This window comes from Colius striatus, chromosome 10, assembly GCF_028858725.1.
Source record: "Colius striatus isolate bColStr4 chromosome 10, bColStr4.1.hap1, whole genome shotgun sequence".
Taxonomy (NCBI): domain Eukaryota; kingdom Metazoa; phylum Chordata; class Aves; order Coliiformes; family Coliidae; genus Colius; species Colius striatus.
The window spans coordinates 5,879,124-5,905,187 of NC_084768.1; the positions used below are offsets into that span (position 1 = coordinate 5,879,124).

The window sequence follows — 26,064 nt, forward strand, 5'->3', positions numbered from 1 at the left end:
CTCTGCCATTCTCTGGCCTGCAGTGCAGCCCTCACACGAGGAGCAGTAGGTGCCCGTCAAGTTGCAGCGTATTCACAGGGTGGTGTTTTTGGAAAACAGTTTATTTGGGAATTACATCATATTTTAAATTTTCCAAAATACATCTTGCTAGAGCCCTACAAAAGAAAGCTAAATAAGTACAACAATATGAAATCAAGTCTGTTGCAACAGTCATTAAATATTTACTTCCACTAATATATACATACAAAATGCCACACAATGAGCTTGTTTACCCTTGGAATGTGTGCTGCCTTCCAGCAGTCAACGTTCCTCCTCCAGTTCCACAACATGAAGACTCAATATTAACACTTTGTACATCCTTTTATTATAGGCAAAAAAAATCAAGTTTGTTGTTGTTGGGTTGGCTTTTTTTTAATAGAAATTAAAAGCAATTTCACAGCTGGGGTAGCTTGTCTACTGGGGTGTCAAACTTGAAGTCTGCTGGGAAGAGATCTGGAGCTCGCGGGTAGATGAGCCTGTACGACTGTCTGATGGTAACGTCAGCCACACCAGCAATATCACCGATTTCTAAGGACAAGAAGTAAATCAGTGATTAGTCATTTGCACTGAAGTAAAAGCTAAAGGAACCAGCAAGCAGAACTTACTGAGCAGCACTGTACACTTGGGCTCTTTCAGAACCCTCCCAAGCCTAGTAAAAATAGCTGCAGCCACAGTGACTGGTACCATGCAAACAGAAGTCTGTCTTCTCTTGTGCCATAATTCAGGTTATGGTATCAGTCTTGGAGTAACAGCAGTTGCAAATTGGCAGAGGGCCAAGAGGGCAAAAGTCATTAGAAGTCTCTACTGAAAACTCTACACATGCCCAGCAACAGTCTAATGAGACATAGAATCATAGAATGGTAGGGGTTGGAAGGGACCTTTAGAGATCATCTAGTCCAACCGTCACCTAGATCAGGTCACATAGGAACATGTCCAAGCGGGTCTTGAAGACCTCCAAGGAAGGAGCCTCCACAGCCCCTCTGGGCAGCCTGTGCCAGGGCTCCCTCACCCTCATGGTGAAATGATTTTTTCTTATGTTTAAGTGGAACTTTTTGTGTTCCAGCTTCATCCCATCACCTCTTGTCCTGTTGCTATCTACTATAGAAAAAAGGGATGTCCCAACCTCCTGACACCCACCCTTTAGATACTTATAAATGTTAAAACATCACCAACATCAGGATTTTGGGGTTTGTGCTTTACTTGATTACAAGCAAAAGCAGCAACACACTTGGGCATAGACAAGGAGCAACACCTTCAGTTAAAAATGAAATACAAGGACCTTACAGTGCACAGAGAAAGACGCCAGAGGCGCAGAGCACTGTTTAACAAGCACAGCAGACACTCGTTTGAGATGCACAGAAACTTAAAATTCATCCAAGATTTAGTGTGTTTGGAATTAGAACCTTGAAGTGCATGAAGCCTTCAGCATTGTCAGAGGCCACGGAAGGAGGACAGAGGCAAGTCCATGACCACAGCAGGCAGCTGTACCTTGTTTCACCCATTGCTCTCAAGGGACACAGCCCAATAGCCCGAGGCACAACCCAGGGTGAGCAAGGGTAAGGCCCCCACTGCCTGCTCCCTCACCTGCCCAGGAAAGCCCAACACGAGGAAAGCTCCGTGGCCAGAATAAGCTGTGACTGCTGCAGAACAAAGCACCACAACCTGACAGATAAGGCTGCTTTTAACCTAAAAGCAGCTCTCCACTAAAAGAAATCATTCCCTTTTTAACACTTCTCATCTGAACTGGATTAGACACATCAGCAGAGCTTCCACAGCCACCTACCATCCCTAGGCTCCCCTTGGCACACCAAGTTCTAACCACTACAGCCTTGGCTCCCTGCCTTCACTGCCTCACACAGGCCTGATTCTCTGGAGCCCCAAGGTGACCTAGGCTGCTCTGAAGCTCCAGAACTTCCCTGACCTCTTTGCCCAGTTCCTTGGGGTTACCTTCCCAGAAGGGAGGATGCCAACAGTGACTGTTGGCCAAACCCACTGTCCCATCTTAGTCTTTACCACAGACTCACAAGCAGCCAAGGAGCAGGGACTCATTTAGGCAATTCCCTGGCTGCCAGAATGGACACAGACTCTAAAGTCACAGTGCCACCTGCAACAGTCTTTGGAGTATTATGAGCCAGCAGCGTGCCCAGGTGGCCAAAAAGGCCAGTGGCATCCTGGCCTGTATCAGAAATAGCGTGACCAGCAGGGCCAAGGAAGTGATTGTCCCCTTGTGAGGCCACACCTCGAATGCTGTGTTCAGTTCTGGGCCCCTCACTGCAAGGACATTGAGGTCCTGGAGCATGTCCAGAGGGCAACAAAGCTAGTGAAGGGTCTGGAGAGCAAGTCTTATGAGGAGGCTGAGGATGTTCAGCCTATAGAAGAGGAGGCTGAGAGGACACCTGATCACTGTCTGCAGCTACCTGAAAGGAGGCTGTAGCAAGGTAGGAATCGGTCTTTTCTCTCCAGTAATGAATGATAGGACACGAGGAAATGGCCTCAGGTTGCACCAAGGAAAGTTTAGACTGGATGGCAGGAAGAACTGTTTCACCAAGAGGTTTGTTAAGCATTGGAATGGGCTGCCCAGGGAGGAGTCCCCATCCCTGGAGATACTTAAGACACACAGATGAGGTACTGAGGAATATGGTTCAGTTTAGTGATGGGCTTGGCAGCGTGAGGCTAGTGGCTGGACTCAATCTCTTAAAGGTCTTTTCCAAGTGCAATGATGCTGTAATCTGTAATGCATTTTAGACCACCAGATTGTACACATGCAAATAGTAGCATGAGTGAAGTTCGTCATGCTCACTGGTCTGTTGCACTCAAGAATCCAACTCCTAGAGCTGGAAGAAAGGGAACTTTTCCATTTTGGGTAGTGGGAGAACGTGGTTTTGTCCTTGCTGTAGGCAATCAGATTGGCAGCTCACCACAACTCCCAGAGCCCTCATCCCAGCTGTACATTAGCACTGAATTCTTTCAAGCAGCAAAACAGAGGGGCAAAAAGGAAAAACATTAAAAAGTGAAGCTGTACCTTTTTGTGTCCTTTTCTCTGCAGAAGCTTGTGATGCCATGTAAATAGCTGCAGCTGCCACAGAGATAGGGCTTCTCCCAGGAACCAAGTCTAGCTCCACAGCTTTACGGGCAATGTGTGTTGCTGCCATTTGCACTTGTTTGGGAAGACCCAGATTGGAACAGAATCTTGACATGAAGTCTCCAGTTGTAATGAGATCAACGCTGGTTTCCAGAGCTTTCAGAATGAGTTTGAAACACCGGCCTATTTCCTTCTTTGAAATCCTGGACACTGCACATATTTCTAAACAAAGTAAAAACTAAACATTAGGCTTGATAGCGTTTGCCCCCCCAAAATAACCATCCTGAAGGCCACCATTGCCACGTAAGCAAAGCTTCCCAACTGCTTTAGTCAGTGCACTTTTTTCATAGGGAGCTTGGGGAAATTTAGCACCCAGTGTCCCAAAACAGTTGTATCCTTTTCAGGGAAAGTTGCACACTGCAGAAATGGCTGGTCCAAATCCAGTTACAGCAGCCCCATTCCATCCTCCTTCAACCAAAGCAATACCTTTGCAGCTCCCCCAACACTCAGAAGGAGTTCCAAACACTAAATTTACTTTAATACATTAGGACTGGAAATTGCTTGCCCAAGAGCCTGCTCACTTCACAGACATAACACATTTCCAGACCCCCTTCTCCCCTCCCCACCAAAGTTGAGCTGTGGCCCAAAACAACCAATTCAGCAGAGTCCAGGAGTGAGAAAACCAACCTCCTACAGTGATGGTAACTAGACTCTTACTTGATAGCCAAATTGAATCTGTATCACTGAAAACTTACCTTTAAACGTTCTGGGAACACCCTCTTGCCTGCAGGCAATGTAGAGACAAGCAGAAGCAATAGCATCATTACTCCTTCCCTTCAGGCTTTTCTGTTCATACACTTGCTTGAATAAATTATTTGTTCGATCCTTCAAAGCAAGAAGACCAAATTTAATTAACTCTAGGCCATTTAATTAGCAGCAATATCAAAAATTCATGTGTTCATTATATTATGCTAACTAAGTCAATGCCAGAACAATTTAAGGAAGGGAGATGTGAACTTACAACTATATTTCTAGGGAGGTTGATCCTGTCTGCCATGTTCGTGATTTCTTTGAAAGCATTCATCATGGCACGGTCAGAGCTGCTCATAGTCCTGCGGTTTTGGTACTTGGAATTCCCAAACTCATCAAAGCTTGCTGCACCTGTGCCCTGAAAACAAAGAATTTATCGTCACTAGAAGGCAAGAAACTTCCTCTCATTTCAAGGCACTGGGTTGGAACAGTTGTGCAGATGCCCACATCACACAGCCCAGCACTGTTCTCAGTGCCCAGATCTGCACTGGGCATGTCTCAAATCCTGGTTTGCTTCCCAAGCACTATAGGTTATGGGGGATTTTTCTTTCCCCATGTAACAATGTTTTAAGAATAAACTGACCGCTACATAGCCAACGTGTACACCTCAGTACTCCTGCCATCAGCACAGAGGTCCGAGAGCAGACTTTGTGCAACTCCCATGTTGTCTGGGCTGCACCTGCACTGTGGCAGACCAGTGAGTCACAAACACAAAGTGTTATGGCCAGCTGGAGACCACTTGTTACAGTGATAACTCAAATATGAACAGTCAAAGAGAACATCCACACCAATGACCTATTCGAAAGCAATTCAACGCTGTGCCTGGGAGCAGTTGTAAGCCTTAATTGCAGCAAAATGTAAATATCTCTATATTCTGCCTTTACAGGGAAACCACAAACTCTTAAAAGAAAAGCCTGAGGTCTTAGAAGTAGTACGAGCCACCAACTCAACCTCACAGTGTCAAAGAAGCTTCCAGCATGTATTTTCTTCTTCGTGCCTCACAACCGACAGTGCAAATTGCACACTTCTACTATATCTGCTATCAGGTTTTGCCAACAAAGAAGGTCCAAAAGGTTTAAAGTCTTCAATTAGCCAGTCTGAAATGTGTCTTTAATAATGCCATGTCAGATTAGTAATAGCTGATGACAAAAACATGGCCTATGAGTTCAGAAGAGCAACATCTGTCATTTATATTGTCTACTTCTGCATTTGCTGTCACAGTGCGTGGGGCCACGAGTTCTCTGAAGTGGAAAATGCTTCTTCACAACAATTCCATGTCATGAGTAGAAATCTGGGTTCTGTGAATCAGCTACTATCTATTCCTTGCCAGTCCCTTCAAACAACTTAGCTGGGCAGGGGCATCCAACTTTCACTGCAGACAGATTTGGTCATTAAACTGGTGCGGTGGCCACTGCAGACACAGACAGCTCCACTCTTCTGTTTTGGCAAAACTGGCATCAAACAGATCTTGATCTCTGGCTGGCTGCTAACCTGGCTACTCACATAGAGTTGTTCAGTTGAAGAGGCAGCCATCTGTTGGGATGCCCAGGAGGTACAAGTGGGGCCAGGACACAGTGAGCTAACCCTGGGCACTACCTCATTCCTCTGAGCTGCCCAGATAGACAGAACTCGTTTCTTCTTCCCTGATCCAAGTCCTTGAGAATTGCCCTTCTATTTTAAACCAGTCTCTAAGTCTATCTCTCTCCCTGGTGCACATCTGCATTTAATTCATGTTCTTTGTCTGACACTGGTGTGCTCACTACTGACCGTTCACTTGCACCGTTCCACTTCCCCCCACCCAAGGACTCCAGTTACAGCCCATCTGTGATGAGCCCAGTGGGTACCTCTGCTGTCAACACCCACACCTGTGGTTCCCACACACTTTGCTTCCGCTGCAGAGGCTGAGGACTCCAGCACAGAACCCTCCCTTGCAAGCTTCCCCAGCCCCTTGAACAGGCCCTCTATGATGGATACTAGATTCCAAGACAGTACTTGGGTATTTACTTACTCCTCTAAACTTTCTTTCAGGTGAGAAAACCATACAGAAATTATTCTGGCACCAGCACAGCAGAAGACTGCCCCAAGGCAATCCTCTTTGACTGGAAAAACACCAACTATCCAAAGGTTCCCAGGAAGGTTTAAAGGTAAACAAACGGCAAGAATCAAGCACAACAAAACTTCAGGCCACAAGGAGCATTACAAACATCTGCAATATCAGCCCTTCCTTTCAGAAATTATGCCAGAACAACTTCCCTTGGCCCAAAATACATCCAAGTCTCAGGTGAAAAGGCTCCTTCCTGGCCATCATTTACACCTCTGTTCCTTGCAATGCATTCCGTCTACATCCATCACGGTCTCCCAGACTAGCACTACACAGACGCTCACAGCAAACGCATGGGCTCAAAATCTTGTAGACAGCAGAAGAGTGACCACAGCTAGAGGCCTATCAACCCTGAACAGCAAGTTTCCAGCCCCTGTCTGTTCCAGGCTTCATGACAGATAGTCATTTAGCAGGAAACACTGCTCTGCCCTAAGGCCATCTGGTATTCTTTTTCACTACAGGGACTTTCCCTCACCAACTATACAGCACCTAAAAGATTTTATGGGTTTCTGTAATGGCTCTCCTTAACCTCTCATTTCTCACTGGTACTTATGGTTACCTTTTCCTTTGAACTTTTGCTTATGCACATTGAAACTCCTAATGCAGCGGTGGGCAAGTACTGTTATAGCCAAAGGATCTTACCCCATCAGCACGAGCACCCTCCCAGAGCACAGCTTACACGGCTCACAGCTACAAAAGGGCTGGAAAACACTCCTCCATCTCAACTGCTTCAATAAACCACAGCGATTCTCCCAGCATTTGCTGTTTAAATGCACCATCTACTCTCCTTCTGCAGCTTTTGAATGAGGGGCAATGCCTTGTTGGCTTCAGCCCCTAACAATCATGTTAGGAGTCCCTCTTCCTTCAAGGAATAAACAGAAGCCACAGTTTTAACTCAAATCAAATAGACTTTAAGAACTGTGTGGTTTACTGTGGCCTTTGAGACATCTACTCACCCCATCTCTGCAAGAAAGGTACTAGTCAAAGTCACTAGTTCCACCTGCTTGGCTTTCAAACAGAGCAGGCTCATTATACAGTCTGAAGGATTCTTTTTCAATCATCAGTCCCTTGCTGTCTTGCCACTGCTTACCCATACAGCACTTCCAGATCCACACAGCCTGACAACAGCCACCTTCCTTTCAGATCCAAGGATAGCAATTCCATACCAAGAGATTGCATTAGCTTCTTGTTCAACCAATCTAAATTCTCTCATAGTTGCAGTCACTACAGTACACAACAGATTAGCTACCAAGGGTGACAACAGACAACTTCTTCCACAAGTTAGTTAGCAAATTAAAGTCTTCTTTAGTTTCACAGAAAAGAGTTCTTGATATCAAAGCAGACCTAGAAGCTGCTTTAGTTACCTTTCTTGAATTTCACATGAGGATTCTAGAAATAACTGTAACACTCTGGCAATCAAATCACAACTAATGTCAAACTTCCCTATGTCTCCTATTGATCTACATTGTCATCAGATCAACTGCAGCACACAGTATCTGCTTACAGGGACAGTTCAGTGCCAATATCCTTAAAGATCTGCCTAAAGAATGCAAACCACTTCCACCACAGCCAACTATGTTATTCATCTTCCTCTTCACAGACAGATTAATCTCTCTTCCAGCACAAGCTGTTGCTGCCTCAGACAGATGGCTCCCTTAAGTACTAAAACCAATTAGGAACTAATCCCTTTGCATGGGCAAAGCAGCCTCTCTTTTGCTGCTAGCATATACAGAACACATACTGTCCCCCACACCCCCCCTAAGAGTCCCAAAGCAGCACCTCCCCATTTTAAAGACGAAAGAGTGACAAACCACTCTGCAAAGCAGAACTGGACTCCTTCCTTTACTATTTCAAGGCAACAGCCAGTCACTACTGTTGTAACTGGCAAGTCATTCAAACTCCACCTCCACTTGTGTTCCCAGAGTCCTTCCTTTCTGGGCTTTCTACAACACAGGTTGTGGTTCAGGGATTTTTGGTGGCGTGGGTGCTGTGAGCGGTTTTGTTTTAAAGACTCTATTACCTGCACCTGTACCTCAAGTAGAAAATAATCTCTCTGCTCCCTGTCCCACGCAAAAGGCTACAGCAATCTCTGGCACACAAATCAGAGGATTGCTCCAGGCCATTCTAAGAATTGTTGCTAACTGAGAAAATAAAATCTTAGCTTGCTTCATTCTCTGGAATTCATGAAGGTTGTTCTGTACTGTTAGACACTACTCATCTTTGTCACGACCACCAATTTCACCCTTGTTCAACCACTGTGCATATCTAGGTCAATCCTGCTGGGAAGCCACTTGAGAAGACTGCTTGAGAAATGTGCTACTCAATTGATCTACTTATCTTTGCTGCAAAAATCGTGCCCTTTCTGCACTGGGGAACTTTCTTCAGCATCTCCTGATATAAGCCATTCTCTTCCTTCGAAATGGCTGAGGAAAAAGTGCAGCTCCCACTTCAGTTCATGCCAATGAGCTGACATCCTGGAGCCCCTGCTCACCAGGCAGACAAACACAGGAACTCTTGTATACAACACATCCTGATTTGTCAAAGATCCCCAGCTTCCCGTAGAAAATAAATGTGTCTCTTCTGTGATTCCTTCCTGAGCAACTGCAACATCCACAGCCAGTCAGACCGCCTCCCTCTATATTCTCCAACATCATCCTGGCAGTTCCAGTACTTGGACATTTTTACCCACAGTCTCATAGGTTAAATCATGCCACACTGTCATTCCCATATCTTGTCTTCACTGAATGGCACTCTGCACTACCACAAGTTTGGTCACGTCTATTTTGAGATGCTCTGCTTATAATCATCTCTGAAGACTTTTAGTTTTCATTGAAAAAATAAACTTTTTGCAGACATTTATGTCTTTAATCCTCTCACTGAGGCTGCTGTCCCTCTTATTCTAGATGAGGATCTGCAGCTCCAGAGAGAAGAGGGTTAACAGCACAAGTCACTGTTCACCTGGATACAGATTCTATCTTCAGTTGAAACACCTTTTGCCTTTTCAACACACAGGTTCCTAAAAGAGCTGAGGCGGTCACCCTTCCTACTGAATCAAACTGAGCTCCCAGAAACAAACCCTGTCCTTACATAGTCCCAAATTGAAACAAGAGTGGGAACCTGGACCAAACAGTTCATTTCTCCATCTATCTATGAAGGTGTATTTCAGACCTTCACCAAAGTGGACCAAATCTACGACAGAAATCCAAGCCCTGAGGAACTACAATCTTTCTGGATCTATAGAGGTGACATTAAAACTCCAGTGACTTCTACAGCATGGCTTCACAGAGCGACTTCACAATATCAACTTCTTTAACAGTGCAATTCAGAAATTCCCTTGCCTGAACAGATTCCAAAAGTCACCATAAGGCATCCTAAAATCTGATGAGCAACAATGCTTGGAGTTGGCCAGAACACAGGCATCTACTTGGACAGTCCTTTCAACAGGAGGTTTCTTTTCCACCAAAAAAGATTAGCTGTCCATATCAGTATTCACCAGTCAACTTCATCTCTTCAAAGAGTTATTGGTCAAGAAGTATGGTGCACACTCCCCTACATGCATTCATACATACTTCATCACAGCAACAACACTGGAACAAAAGCTTCTGAGAAATCCTGGTGTGCATGTACCACAACGCACAAAGCAGCAATACATTTTTAATAGTTATTTATCAGCAACCAGATCACCTTTCATGAAACATTCAAGAAATCTACAATAAAAAAAATCTATTTGGATCTTGCAGTAGAAACCAACATAAATAACAACAACAAAAACTTACCTGAGTCACTACTTCATTACAGGGAGTGCATTTGCACAATTAATCTTGCTTGCTCTCTCCCTTATCCTCTCAGCAGGATAAGCAGGGAACAGCAGGACATGGCTGTACTGCTAAATTTCAACTCAGATATACAGTGAATACTTTCTTCTGGAGCACTTGTACCATGAAAGAGTTCTGCATTTAGTGCTTTAATATTAACTGGAAGCACAACACTCAAGTAGATCTCAGGCTCTCCAATACAAATCTAATACAGATTTTCTTGTTTGAGTTGGGCAGTACTAGCTATTGAAACCAAGTGTTTGTTATTTCAGAACCATCTCAAATACAGAGAAGTAAAACTGTTTCTTTAAAGAGTGGAGCATCAGCTTTTCTATTTGTAGCAGTACCCCAAAGAGTAGCAAGTAACCCCATAGCACCAGGAAAGAGCCACCTTTTACACCCATTGAAATGTAAGAGTTCAGTTGAGACAAAATCTCTTTGTAAATACATTCTCTGAATAGTTTCCCTATGGACATACAAACATACACTTGACATAAAAACACTCCAACTTAGTATAATTTAGTATTTTAAGTGTTACCTTGCCAATCATTGTACTCAAGTCTCCGTCGCTCAGCAAAGGATTCTGGGTATCCCCGACTCGAGATGGGTCTTTTGTTGCTTTGTCATTGCTGAAGGTTCTCCACTCTGACCCCACATCTATGACCCGGTCACCTGAGTTCACAGAAAGCAACAGTCTGCATTAATGTAACATTTCAAATATTTCACCAAGCATCACCACTCTATGAAGGCAGCCTGCTGGCATTCTCAAACACAAACGATAACTTGCAGGACAATGTACCAACAGGTTTGGGGTTTGCAAGTTAGGTTGAGGACAACATGAAAAAGAAAGGAACTAAAGCTGCAGAGAAAACATAAGTAACTAGAGAAATACATCCAGAATACAAAGAGTTACAGTTATCCTTGGAGTATCAGAGGATCTTCAACACACAAAAGGAATCAACACCTTGATTTCAGGCTGGAGGTCATGGTTGCCTACAGATGTTTTCAGCACTTAGACAAATGAGTAAGTTATGGTAACTTAACAAGCTCTCACACATTTGCAATGTGTTCTAAGTGCACATGTGAATTATCTATCATGCATCATCTCTTTACTGTACATCACATCTGCACATGAGCTCCAGGTAGGTCCTTGATACCCTGAAATATGTCACCTTCAAACCCATCATAGAGACATTTTGCAGTCAATTCCTGTTCTTGAGGAGAAGTCTGACCCTGCCCAACTCCATTTATGATGCATGACAGTATCAGCACACTATATATACACACACACACACATACACAGTTATTTATTCAACTCCATTTACCCTGTTATACCTGGAAGACTTTAAAAGCACAGATTTGGAATAAGCAGAAAAAGCACCAAACCCATATTCTCAAGGAAACAACTTTCCTTGCAGTTCTCTGTTCACCTCACATTCACCTAAACCTTTCCTACAGCAACTTTTCAGACTGAGAAATAACTAACCAACCTTCTGATACAGGCAAAAGCCCTACACTAATCACAACCATACAATCTTTAAAACAACAAACCAAAACCACAAAAAACACCAAACAACACCCCCCCCATCCACACAGACACAACCATCAAAACATCCCACAAAACAAAAGCAACCTCCCCCCACTCCCTGCTGTTGCCTGTGGAGTTTGTTCTATTCACAGGTCTGGTAAGAGCTGCATCTTTACAGTTTTGCCTCCCAAGCAATACTACAGAATTTTTAAGAATATATGTACAGAAAAGCACAAAAAGAACCCTTTTCTCGATGTTTTGCTGTAAAATAGATTACAGTTCTGTGTAGAAGAAACTTCCATACAATTGTTACCCTGCTTTGCTAAATCTGAGGAAAAATTTACTATTTATCAGTGTTTAAGTGTGTTGTGACAATAGCACTGACTGCATGAAAAATTTCCAGTAGGGAAGTCTTAGTACAAAACCACGGTGGCTGATTTAACCTGGTGAAACCCAAAGCAGACGGACAAAAGCACTCCGCAAACAATGATAATGCAAGATAGGAAGCTGAAGAAAATGCAGGAGCAATGGACAGACATTGTTGTTCTGAATAAGGAACTTTATTCTTAACAAAGTTATGCAAGGAATATGCTTGAAATTGAAAGCTGTGACCAAACCACAAGAAATCACCACAACCAAAAAAAAAGACATTTAGGTTAGAGGCATTCTCATCAATATTTGCCCAACGTGCTCACAACTACGCTCCCCCTTTATTCACTGCTCTAATGAAAACCAAGACGGGGTAGGGGGGGGAAAAATCCTCCAAAAATTAGAAAGTTAAAAATATAGCAGAGTAAAAGGTGACACAGATGCATTCTTTCTGCTACAAAGGTCCCTCCTCCTTGCAAGCTTAAATTAGCAGACAGCATGCTCCTCCAGCTCCTGGACTCTCTGTAAATATTTGAATCAGTAATGCTCCTTCTATGGCTTAGCAGTAACTTCACTTTTAAGACAACCCCTCAATACTGTTTACAGCATCTAAAAAAAGCAAAATGTACTTAAAATTCTGGCATAGTATAAATAGAACACTGAGTACAGGGCAATGATGTAATATTTTTCCACACAAGTGGGAATGACCTAAATGACTCACCCAGGGATCTGCCTCTTGTGAGTTACAAACTATTCCCGCTCTAACAAAAAAAGTGTTATATCACTGCCTGCTTTGGCAAACTTGTTACAAACAGAGGATTGAGACTACTATTTCAGAGTGAGAAAAGATTAAGTAGAACAGATCACTGAATATAAAACATTTGTGTAATTCAAATGCAGTATGCAAATATCTTTACTTTGCCAAGGAACATGCTATTGCAGAAAAGAGGTTTTTCTGTCCACTCTGTGTCTTATACAGAGGTCCTAGGTCCCCCTTTCAATTGGCTCCTATAAATGCACGATGCAAGCTAGAAACATTAATAAAAATGGAACAAATAGGGCAAAACATTTCCATAGGTGGAAAATATGCTCAGCTACAGGCAGCTAATTATCCCATTCACATCGCCTTTACTGTTTTTAACTATTCAAGACAAAAAAGACTTTGGAACTGTAATGCTAGTACAGATGCAACTAAGCCCCACCCTAAGTGATCAAAAAAAACCATTAAAACACAAAACTCAGTTTTACAAAAAGCAGTGTAAAGAATTGGCCTTGAAGAGTGGCCCTCAGATAACACTTCAAGTCCTAAACTGGATTTGCTGGGTCATAGACTACTGACTTGCTTTCCTGAAGCATCTGGAAAAATGGGTCCCAGGGTCAAACATCAGAGCTCCCACTAAGTACCTTAAGAAACTGTCTCTGCTCCTCTCACATCATTACTGTATTGGTTTTGGCAGCAGTATCAACCCAAGATAAGTGTGGGAGTGGCTGCACATTCCCTTCACTACTTCCTTTTGAACAAAAATAAGCTTTGCTAGCAATGGTTATGTTAGATACTCCTTTATTTCACTTTCATCAAACAGATGAGTTCACCTCCTCAGCTTCCTCCTCTGAAGTATGTACAAAACACACCGCTTACAGGACAAAATCTTTGTGGAACCCATCTCCAGACTGATAGCCAAGGGCATCTTTCTGAACCGATGATTTTTCTCTCCATTGCCCCATTTCATTTCACAAATCATTCTTCCAGTACTCAATTACTCTTTCCAATACAGTCTAACAGGCTAACATACAGGCTCTAGTGGAAATACACACTCCAAACTTGGCTGACTCGGGTTGCTCACCATCTGAAAAGCTCATTTAGTGAAACGCAGAACTGTTATTCAGAACGGAAAACCTCAGACCAAGGTTACTTCTCCTCACAACTGCCAAACGCAGAGAGCATGCGCCATACATGCAGGAGTAAACTCAGGGCAGCATCAGAAATTAAAACATCATTGCAAACAGTTTTTCACAATTCCACATCACATATTATGTATGGTTACTCTCTGCTTAAAACAAAGGAAAATGCTTTTAGTCAACAAGGCCTGAACTTGCAATTAGATATTTATAGAGAAATAGTATCAGTTATTTTAATGTTGCACCCCACCTGCAATAACTCATCGTAGACAGGTATTTTATTCTCTTTTTGCATGTTGTATCATCCATTATATTAAGAAAATATGGCTTCAAATTGAAGAGGTTTAATCAAAACAAGAAACTGAATGAAATTCAAACCACAAGTGATGTTGTCTTCCATATCCTGTCTTGAAGCAGTTCCAAGACAGTGCGTTACTAAGTCTTTCACTGAGGAGCTCTAACATTGCATCAAGTTCTATGTATTATGAACTAATATTTTCATCTTTACATAAATATGGTATTAAAGTTTATTTGCACTTTGAAGTACCAAAAAACCTATTGTTTCTACACAGAACGTTTCGCTTTTACAGTTAAGGAATCTGCTGCCACCTAGTGAGCACATAGATTATACTTTCAACTAAAAGCCTTTTACAATGCTTTTTAACTAAAAACATAGAATTACGATTGATTTCTGTGAACTCTTTATTATAACCAGAGTAATGAGGAGCTGAGGTAAACTACAGTGACAAACCAAGAGAGCAGACTAGCAGCTGAGGAGGCTCCTGGAGACCTGAACCTGCACGTAGCCACGCTGAACCGAGGTTTCTATTTTCCAGGACAGCTGGCAGCCTCTTCTCCTACGGAAGATGCTCCAGTCCGCAAATCACTTTTGCAACCTTCTGCTCGACTTGTTCCAGCAAGTCTCTCTCTTTCTGGTATTGAGAAGCCCAAAGTCAGACACAGTACTCCAGATATCTGCTCCTCCATATTTTATTTATTAGCTTACATAGTGCCTCATGCAGTAGTACTCAACCTTACAGCCACCAAAATATAAACTTTGCTGCTTTTTTTTTCCTCCAGTTTTCAGGTTTAGAATTTCTATTGAAGCCCAAATACATTAAATGTTTCTAAAGAATAAACTCATGGGGGGGGGGGGAAAACCCAAAATGCAAACACAAAATAACACACCACAGCTTTACAAAGGCACAGCTTTTTCTCAAAAATGCCCAGCCTTTCGTAGGATAGTAATGTTCTTTGCAAAATGTTATCTTGCTTTCAATAAATCATCAATGCCACAAACGTATCATCACCAACTGCAACACCAGCCTATTCACAAGGCTCAGCTGAAATAATAAACAGAACCAGAACAGGCCTTGAGATGTTAAACAAAACAGAAGAAAAATCCACAGAAGACTGATTACTTTCTAGACACGAACAGCACCGTACCAGTACCTAAAGACAAGTCTCCTGCATATCAAAATGATGACAAATTTTAAAAAGACTTCAGGGCTTCCTAAGCCACCAACATGTAATAATCTTGGAGGAAGCAAAAAAAAAGTCAAAATATTAAACATATCTGGTGGACAAGGCTGGTCAGTTGAAGTTACACCTCTGCAGTACTTGTAGCCTTTAAAAGACAAACACCAAGCTCAAGTACTCGTGAAGAATGCTCCAAACTACAGAATCTCAATGAAAAATGTTGTGCCTGATCTACACTTCATCACAAAAATAAGAGGCTTTGATATCTTCTTCTCTCAGAGGAGTTCAGATCACTTCTAGCCCTTATTTGCCATAAATTACTTTGCCAATCTGAAAAAAGCATTCCCTAAATCAGATAATTAAAAATGTTACTGTTATTCCACTAGGTATTTCAACTAAAGAATGCATTCCTCAGAGTGTCTTTTAAACACCTTTGGTTCCTGGCCCAGAATCCACTAACTAGAAAATTTCCTCCACCCTCTAGAAACTATGATGCTAACAGCCTGACAAAAGGCTCAAACTTTGGACATCTACAGACTGAATTACTGCTGAAACAGCTAGAACCATCATCTTTGTCTTTAAAGCTGAAATGGGTTAGGCTGAAAACACAAAGTATCTGAAATGCTGACTGAAGAAAGTTAGTGAATTACTTTCTTCATATTATATATTCTTAGCACAAATCAAGCATCCGTGAATGCTCACACAGAAGTCAACTACTCTGAATTTATTTAACATATCAGCGTTCTTTATAATTAGCTTTCCTGTGGATGCAGTTTTATTTGTAAGGACTAACTTCTGTCAGACACACTTCAGTGCTCTGGACACCAAGTGTGGAAGCAGTAACCAGATATAAGGTGTTAACACATCCCTATCTTATTTAGAGTATAAATCCAAATACTAAAAGCTTTTTCAGCATTTGGAGGTACAATGATACTGGAATAGAGCTTTCCTTTGTTTTTCAGAAAACAAGCTCTATATATACACACAATCAATACCACCTAATGACAGACATCTTGAGCAATAGCCCGGCCAGCAGGGAGACAATCATCAAATCCCTTCCTACTTGTTTGTTATATGGTAGTGGAAAAAAATAAACATCTGCAGTACAGTTAAACCTTACTTATTCTTCACAAATCATACCTGAACTTAAGATGCAGTATTCAGATTTCAAAATCTTCAGAAGCATTAGCCAACTAAACATTTGGACAGAATTTTCTAACAGTCTTACTGTTGACCACAAGCTACTGAATGTTTTTTTCCCTTCAAAATTCTTTAACTTGACACTCAAGTATACACAGCACATGGAATAAACATCTCAATATTGTTCATAATCTGATTGAAAACATTACACATGCAAAGATGCCCATAAGCTGAGGCTATCAAAAAAGACCTGCCTACTGAAACAGAGCTAACCAGTTAAGAGAAAATCACTTACTCAATAGTGAAAACAAACTCCTCACTGCTCCAACTCCTGCACACTTAATGAAACTACATAGAAGTTCAAGGAAATCCTTAGCTCAGAATGGTATTCCCATCTAGCTAAGATGCTACACAGCTGTACATGCCACTAGACTTATCCTCCCCTGAAATTCAGCTCACCACCTCGGCTACATCAAGAAAATTCATTGCTTGGTATTCCACTTTGATTCTGCTTTCTTCAGCCCCTTCTGGCACATCAGCTGACTTCCAGCTTTTTTACTGCCTAAAAGGTAGCAAGCAAAATATTTACCTGTCAGGAAAGAGAATTTACTAGCCTTGGGTTCTTGAACAAAATGCTTCTCCCCGCATCAAGTCTGTCTGAAGAATGAAATACAGTCAACATGTTAGAGGAACACAGAACTACTTCTCCAAACCCTAAGAACTCCACTCCTGAAGTCTCCAGCCAGCACATGAACACCTACCATACCATGTATCCTAGAATGCCTTGGAAAAAAGGCTGTAAAATAAACCACGAGACTTATGACAGCAGATAAACTTGGCCTGTAGAGTTTCAGATACATGTCAATCCAGATTAAGATCAAAATTCCATGGATATCTGCAATTAGGTCTCCATCAGCCTTTCATGCAAAAGGCAATTAGCAGGAAGAAGTTAACAAGTTGGAAATGGTTTCCTTTAAAAGATGGAACACAAGTTAACCCAGAGAAGGCAACAGTAAAAAAAGCAGATCAGTCTTTAGTAGACTGAAGCTGTATTTTGAAGCAATAATAAAACAGCTGCCAATTTCAGTTGCACTGATATTGCAAGATCTAATTGTTTTATTATTGCAGAGCAAAACAATGTCATTTATTTAGAACAAGTAAAAACGTTGTGAAAAGAAAAAGCAGCATACTGGACTTAACTTCAATTTTGAATCTTAGAGTCATAAAGAACAAAACAGCTCTGATTAAAAAATCCTTTTAAAAAGCAGTGCTTCCGATATGCAGCTCTGCCCAAGACAAGGAATTCAACTGTTAAAGAGATTAGCTCCTTCTCTAGCCTCTTGCTCTCCCAAACTTCTCCATTGCTTCAGTCTTTCAGCTACTGACCTGACAGATGCAACTTCAGTCAAAACACTAATAATATAGATTTCATCTCTTATTCCCAGAAGACTAATTACAAAATCCCCAAATTATCTATTCACCAGCTATTTTATCCTATGACAGTTTAGAATTGAATAAACTCTCAGTCTTCCAACAAATGTGAAACTTTAGGATTTTGCCAGAGCAAGCAAGAAAAACATCAAGTGGAAATAAACTTAGTTTAGTCAAATACTCTCAACTCTGACTTCAGACAAACTGTACTAAAACAAGTAAGATCAGTGCAGTCACATCACTATGTACTTTACAACAGTACAATAAATGCACAAATTCAGCATTCACCATTCTGCCCACATATACCAGCAGTGCTCGGCAGACACCTAAAATCACAACATTTTTTAATAAACCTATAATGTCTCTTTGGCTACAGAATACAGAAAGTCTTTTGGGGTTTCTCATTGTTGTAATTGATTTCCTTCAGTGATAAATACCTTACTAACCTTCAGCTCACCTCAAAAGATATTCTCAGTGGGTCCTGTTCACATCACCTACACATCATGACCTACGTAAGCCTTGAAACACAAATCCATGACTTCCCTGTATAAGAACATGAAATGAAATCACTGCTCTCGTAAGTGGAACACTATCATGGACTCTGCAACAAATACATAAAAGTTTTCTCATTTGGCAACAAAATTTTGCCTTTGCTCCTTTGAAACATCCCTATTTCACACACATCTCCAACAAACTGGTATCAGGAACTGCATCTGGTTTTCTCCTCCTCTAAATTTCTTACCAGACCAGAAGACAAAATGTTGAACATTCACACTTCTGTTTGGTCATGCACTCTTCTATCATGATTCTTCATCTGACTTAATTGGTTTTTCAAACTAGCTGTTAGATGCCCTAGCTAATGAATTGGACATACAGAACAAGACTGAATAAGGAAAGCAAAAAAGAACAAGAACAATCAGCACAAAGACAGCAAATGTTAAAGCCTTTAATGACCAATCCATAGAAAGGCTTCCTTAAGAAAACTTGCATGCTTAAAGAAAAAACACTTTTACCCCAGCAGTAAGCAAAGCTGTGAAGAGCACTAACACCATTTTAAAAATCCAACTTGGCAAAAGTTTGCATTGATATTCTAATTTGCTCATAAAAAAATGCAGACAAATAAATCTCCAACGTTATTGACTCACAAGAGATCAGAGAGGAAATCTGTAAAGCAAGAATACTACATAACAGAGGTATATGAAGTGAGATTTCCTATAAACTCCAACCTCTTAAAAATAAAACATATCAAGTAAAACCATTCCCTTTTCTTCTAAAGCCAGATTTATCTTAAAAGTTACGAACTGATCAACATGGGCTTTTTTAAACTTGGGTTCAACTTTCTTGGCAGCCATGCAAAGAGCTGAATGTGGACCAAAAAACTGTTAAGAATTTAAAGCATAATACCATATTTTTAAATGAAATATCACTGTGGACATTTGAATTTTTAATAAGCAAATTAGTTACCTTTATCAGAAGTTATGTAATTTAAACCAGCCCTTTTTTTAACAAAGAAACTAACAATCTCCCTAACCATTTAAATGGTTTCATAAGTTTGAAGGAAACTAGTAATCAGGTTGAAATATTTTAATGTTTACTTCAATAAACTATGTGGAAATTTGCTTTTTGCATTAAGAGAGACATATTTTGCCCATCTGGATAAATTAGTGGTACTTTTAGCCTTATGCTAACAGCTGTATGAAAATGTTTAATTTAGTGCAAGACAAAGGCCAAAAGAAAACCACCACAGTCTAGGAAATATCAACATAAAGCCATGTGAAACTTTTAGCACCAGTGAATGAATCGCCTAAACATGCAATCTCAAAGCAGAGCATTTTCTTTTGGGCGTGTCATGTCCAAAAAAGCCTTAGTAGAATTAAATGAAGTTTAAAGTACGATCATAACATGAGCATGAAAAGTTTCCCATGCAAAATGAATAAGGATGGCAAGATGCACTAAAAGATGCTAACCCTACAAAAGATACCTATGAATTAATATGCAGCATGTTCTATGACAGCATGATTCTCTTTCTATCTCTCATTCCAGCAAAGACAATATCTAAAAAGTCTTTCCCTTGAAATATTCCATTCTACTCAGAAATACAGTTTAGCCTGTGGAAGTTGATACACAGGAACCAAGTAAGAGAGCTCAGCAAAATTCCAGATGAAAACAAAATGGATGTTTAGAAGTAATTAACAAAGGCAGGTGCTTGCAAGGAGAGAAAGATAAATCCTTCACAGTACAAGATAACCTCTAACTAATGGAAAACTGAGATTTTGATTGTTTATAAATGAATTGTTTAAATATTTATTAAAACGTGAAAACAGTATTTCAATTTACTTATTGGTAGAATACTGGACTAGATGGTACAATATTCTAATAAAAATACTACAACATCTTTTAAGTTTTCAATCTTCAAAGAGTTTGATTCGTTTCATAATACAAGAAGTTACCATAAGACAGACTATTCAAAACACTAAGCTTTTAGGCAACAGAGTATCATAAAAGAAAGCAATTAGGCATCGAGAAGAATCCATTTAATATTCAAATTGTCATACACTATTTTCACAGGAAAAAAAAAGTTACAAGCACAAGTTACATGACAATTGATAAAAACATGAATAGCTACTTACCAACTACTAGCCCACACTCAGAACAAATCATATCACCAGCTCTGTAATCCTCTACTAAAATGGAATCTGGATGATTTGGACAAGTCACTCTCGGAAGTACATCCAAACTAAGAAAAAAAAATCCATGGTATTAATTACTTTTAATCAAGTAGGTTGCACATCCACAATCATAAGAGTTTCTTGATGCAAGAAGCACTTTAATAATACGAATTTACAGTGATTTCAATGATAGAACATGAACCCAAGTGTATGAATACCATCTTTTATTTAAACTCTGTAACACTGCATTTGACAATCAAGGCTTCTGGTCATCCTAAATTCCATCCACAAAACCACATCAAGTTAAAACATCAAAAATCTACATAGCAGACTTGATTAAGTGTGGTCTACCTCAACATTTATCACTAAGTGAAGTTCCCTAAGAAGTGAATGGTGATTGCTTCATTCCAAAGGAGCATTCCCACTCATTCTAATCAGATCAATATTACTTACCAGATCCCTAACTCGGATAGCAGTGCATACACAACATGTATTTCAGGAAAATAGCTCAATCTACCACTGTTCAGCTTTCAAATATTCGAAGAAAAGGTCCTGTTTTAAATTAAGCAACCCATTGTGAGATCTTAACAAAAGACAACCAATCAGATCACAAAGGAGGATTATGTGACAACTGCTTCTGATAATTTAAAAGTGGTATTAAAAAAACCCTATGAAGTATTATCACTATTTAACACAACAGCTTCAGTTACTCACTAGAGTAATAACCAATTGCTTCTAACCAAACATTTTCAAGCATCTCATTCAAGCTACCAGCGCCTAGGCAGTAACTATTAAAACCAATAATTTCAAAATAGAAATTATATATAAACACTGACATTTCGCTTGAGCTAAAAAGCAGAGTATATGGAAGTCAATCACAAAAAATTTGTCTGAGTATCCACCAACTCCAATCTGATCATGCCAAAAAATACCCCCTAATCATTGCAGTCATAGAAAATATTAAAAGTTAAATTATCCCGATTTTAGTCCGTTTCTACTTGTCCATTAACTTCAACCTCACTGGTGCAGTCCACTTTAATTTACTTGTTTTTAAATTTCTGATGAGTCAGAAGTACAAAAAAAAAACTAAAACGTTTTAATCCAGCCACAGTTCAGAAAAACAGCCAAGACCTGAAACCACAACTGAAAATCGTCACTATTAATAATAAAGTCTCCAGGAAAAAAAAATCACTCACAAGATCTTCAGATCCAAACTATATTCAAAATACTACATAAAAGTTCTTTAAACTACTTCCCTTCTCACTGTTCCTAGCCAGTAGTTTCATATGACAAGACAAAGTTGTTGACAAAGCATGAATCACCTGACACTTGGCATTACACAAAAGGCTAGCGACACACTAAGCAAAAGGAAAAAAGTAAAATCCAGAAGCCTGAAAAAAATACTGTGTTCTGCTTCAGAATTTACCTTCACAAAACGCTGTAAGAACTAGTCTTCCTATTCCAAGTTTAACTCGTTTATCCAGACACATGTACTGTACCTCCTTGTAACATATAGGCTCAATACGCTAAGCTAACTCTAAGGAAGGAAAACGCACAGCACGTGTGTAAGCTCAGCAAATAGCTCCCGAGTTGGAGTCATACTACGAGGAAGCACTCCCTGGATCCTAGGACAGGTTCCACAGGAGTAATAGAGTCAGTTCACAGTCCACTCTGCAGGCCTTCCTTCATTCCTGACTTGAAACAAACCTTCGATGAATCTCCAGGGGAAAAGTCTAATTGACAGCCCAAGACCAGTTTGGGCACTGACTAGTGCCGGTACGGATTTAGGGTGGGAGCACAAGAACTACTGCCAGGGCCCGATAATCAAGGCAGGGAGCAGCCACCTCGGCTGGGAGGCGGTGAGGGGGTCGAGCGGCGGCCGCAGGCTGCCCGCCGCCGGGCCGAGGGCAGCGGGGTCTGGGCGCCCAGGCGGGGCCCGCCCGGGGGATATGGCAGCAGACGCTCCGTGCCCCGCCGCCGGGGCCGCGCTCCGCGGCACGAAGGGAAGGCACTGCCGAGGGATGGGCTTGGCCCTGCGGGGAGAAGGGCTAAAGCACAAGCGCCGGTAGGACCGAGCTCACGCTAACGAGGGGCTCCATAATCAAGTTCCAAGTCGCTACCAAATCGCCTACGTCCTCGCGGTGCGCTACCGACTAATAACGCCAGGAAGAACCGCAGCGGCTAGTCGGGCCCAGCCCGGCAGTCCCGACCTCCGGCCGGGGGCGGCCCCTCAGAGGCCGCTCGGCCCACACGGAAAAGCCCCAGGAGGCCCGGCCGCTCTCGGCCTCTCCTGGCCTCTGCCACTCCGGGAGCCGCACACGGGCCGGCCCCGAGAACACGGGAGTCGCGCCGACACGGAGAAACCGGAGCCGGGAGAGGGCAGCGATGGCCGTTGGTTCCTCCCCAGCTGGCAGTCCAGGCAACGCGGCCATTTTATCTCCTGTGCCGCGGACAGGGAGAGATGGCGGAGCCCCTCTCTCCCGCCTCCTCCCTCGCGGCCCTCCTCCTCACGGGCCGCTCCAAGCACCCAGGCCGCCTCCCGTACCGGCTCGTAGACGCCATGTCGCCTCGCCGCTGCCGCCGCGCCGGGAGCAGCGAGGCGGCTCCGCAGCGCCGCTTTATAGCGCGGCAGCAGCGGGCAGGGCCCGCCCAGCGCGCGCTACCGGCCGCGCGAGGGGACAACCCGAGGCGCTGCGCGAGGCGTGTGGCGGCGGCGCTGCGCTGCCGAGGAAGCGCCAGGCCCCTGCCGCCTCGCGGGCTGCCACCGCGGGAATGGCGGGGCCGTCGTGAGCAGGGAGGCCCCGGGGACCCCGTCACCGAGGGCGGCTTAGAGACTTGTTCTACAAGGCGGTTTTGCGCTACTAAATTAAATGATGCCGGGTACCGTGCGGCAGTGGGCTCAACCCCCCAGTCACTGACAGCGCCCGCTCTGCGGGAGGATGAGCTGCAGCCTTCCCCCACGGGGAAGCCGCGGCCCAGCGCCCAGCCCGGGGAGGGGGAGCAGAGCCACCGGCTGCAGCCCACGTACCTACCGGCGGGACCTGCCCCTGCCTGCTTGCCCTGCGCCACCGCACAGCTGCAGGTGTGCCTCCAGGTCAGCTGTCCTCAGCAAAATCCAGCAGTTCCCTGAAATACCACTGAAACCGAGTCTGAGCCAAACCGACGGCGTTTGCACAGAAATCTCTGGGATAGGGCTCATCCCGGCTCTGGAACAGAAACTAAGCAGAGATCAATTCCCAGAATGAGGAAGAGAAGTTTAGTTCCCCCTTAGCGGCATCATCTGCTAGAGCTGTTGCAGACTGCCACACGCCGACTCGAGCACGAGAGGAATATGTGCCTTCTGTAGGACCCACATGTGTTGGCAGAATTCCCTGGCTGCGACTCAGGGAAGTCCTTGGCCAACAGGCTCTGCACAGCCTGACTCAAGCAGACACACACACACATGTCCACTGGTTTGTGTGGGTTACACATTACCCCACACACTGCTGCATGATGTGGTCTGGTCTCCTCCAGTCTCTCCCTCTTGCAGGCCACCTTGACCACAAATGTTAGGCCAGTGAGAAGGAAAAAAAACACCATGGAGAAGGAAAACCCCAAAACTGTTGCAAAACCAAAGTCCTCCAGCACAAGACTCTAGTCCAGACTGTAATTCCCCAAGAGCCAGATTATCTATACACAAAATTAGTCTGTATATTGAGCAGCAAAAATAGGTTTCCAAGCCCAAGCTGTAAAACAGTGGAGAGAAACCCAACCAACCAACCAAAAAAAACCTCCAAACCTACTCCTTTGGTCAGAGCCTCTCCTCACTGAGAGAGATAAATAAGACAGGAGGGTCTACAGAGTTTGGCAAGTGCTATTACTTCAGTGCTTTAAATTGATCAGTACTGAAGTCCTTGAACAGTTGTAAATTTGCCATCCATAGCTCCACCATATAACGAGTATTATTCAATTTGCTATCTCAAAGGAAATTCAGCAGGGTTTAAAAATTCTCTTAATACTTGTTAATGTTGAGTCAAATTCATTATGACACAGCTTCTAAACACATTTCTGCTGACTGAAATGCTGCGTGCTGGTCAAACATGGGCTACTTGGAACTTGCCAATGCATTCCTTAGATTTAAAACAATATGTGCCTTTTGGAATAAAAGGAAGCTGAACTACTAGAAGATAGAAAAGCTAAGATATAAATCTTCTCTCTTTCCATTTGCAATGACATTTTCCACAAATGCTCTCTTTTGCTGGCAATCACCTTTAACATCGGGTCTCTCCTGACCCTGTTCTCATTAACTAGAATTGAAAGAGTTGCATCTCCACCACAGAAAGACATTTTCAGATGTGTTGAAAAAAATATGACAGATCGTATCTCGGCATTTCTTTAGTCCCTGTCTGCAGCGTTTTTTCAAGCACTTTGTCCACAAGCAGCAAAAAACAAAAGTGGTTGATGTGGCTGATGGGAACACCACTATTAACTGCCTGTCAACATCATCATCATTTCAGTAACTTACAGGAAGTTCACTTTGCTGTCCCCAGCTCTATCTATTCTTTCCCATCACTACAGTTACAACAATAATCCTATTTAAAAACTTACTTAATTGGTCATTCTGGAGTTTCTTACAATTTCACCTGAAGTAATAAAAGCATGTAATTCAACTGCAATTCTTACACTGCTAACATTACCAGCGTCATCTCAGCAATAATGCAATGGGATATTCAGATGCCTCTGCAAACACAATGGACAGCACGTTAATGAAAACAAGTCACTGTTTCTTGTACATCTAAAGGTCCTTTGTAAGGGTTTGTTGATTTAGCCAACGGTCATTTTGTTAAAAACGCAGATGTCAGTCAAATCCCTCAAAGGAGCAAATGAAGGAAGCAATAAATAGCCAGAGTGGCTGAATTGTGCTTGGTACGTTCACTCATCTGTGCTGCATCTTACGTTTTCAGACGTCTGATGAAACAAAAAGATGAGCCCATTACAGCACCTGGGCAAAGGCGGAAAAAAGACATTTAAACTCCTCAAGACTAATGGAATGGGTTCTAGAACATGAAGGCCATGGTTTAACCCCAGCCAGCAACAAAGCACCACACGGCCACTCTCACTCTTCCCACCCCTGGTGGGATAGGGGGAGATTTGGAAGTGTAAAAGTGAGAAAGAAGCTCATAGGTTCAGATAAAGTCAGTTTAACAATTAAAACTACACAACAAAAATTGTCAAGAGAAAAAATATCAGAAGAAAATAAAACCCAAGAAAGACAAGTGATGCAAATTATAACACATGCTCACCATGAACTGACAATATCCAGCCAGTCCCTGAGCAGCAGTCTTCCCATCAACTTCCCCCCAGTTTTATTGTTCAGCATGAAGACATATAGGCTGGAATAGCCCGTTGGCCAGTTGAAGTCAGCTGTCCTGCCTGTGCCCCCTCCCAGATCCTTGTACACCCCCAGCCCACTCCCTGGCAGGGCAGGATGAGAAGAAAAAAAGGCCTTGATGCTATGCAAGAACTGCTCAGCAACAACTAAAACATCCCTGTGTTACCAACACTGTTTTCAGCACAAATCCCAAACAATGCCCCACAGCTGCTACTAGGAAGGAAATTTGCTGTATCCCAGACAAAACCAGTACACATGAGTGAGGCTCTACACCAATACACAAGGCAGAGCTATCTTTAAACGTTGGCCACCTGTGTGTCCTAACTCCAAT

At 42.5% G+C, this 26,064-nt stretch overlaps 1 protein-coding gene across 2 annotated transcripts; it reads right to left on the minus strand.

The window, feature by feature from the left end:
• Positions 1 to 199: 199 nt before the first annotated feature.
• Positions 200 to 23,001, minus strand: GTF2B (general transcription factor IIB). Of its 2 annotated transcripts, none has more exons than XM_062003609.1 (7): positions 22,908 to 23,001; positions 20,324 to 20,430; positions 10,386 to 10,519; positions 4,143 to 4,289; positions 3,877 to 4,006; positions 3,062 to 3,343; positions 200 to 567 (listed from the first exon to the last, which is right to left on the minus strand). In XM_062003609.1, the coding sequence occupies exons 1-7, from the start codon at positions 22,922 to 22,924 to the stop codon at positions 434 to 436; spliced, it is 951 nt and encodes a 316-aa protein (XP_061859593.1). In that variant the 5' UTR covers positions 22,925 to 23,001; the 3' UTR covers positions 200 to 433. The 2 variants fall into 2 exon arrangements, with proteins under 2 accessions (XP_061859593.1, XP_061859594.1); XM_062003610.1 differs by lacking the exon at positions 22,908 to 23,001 and adding an exon at positions 21,789 to 22,610.
• Between the last annotated feature and the right edge of the window lie 3,063 nt (positions 23,002 to 26,064).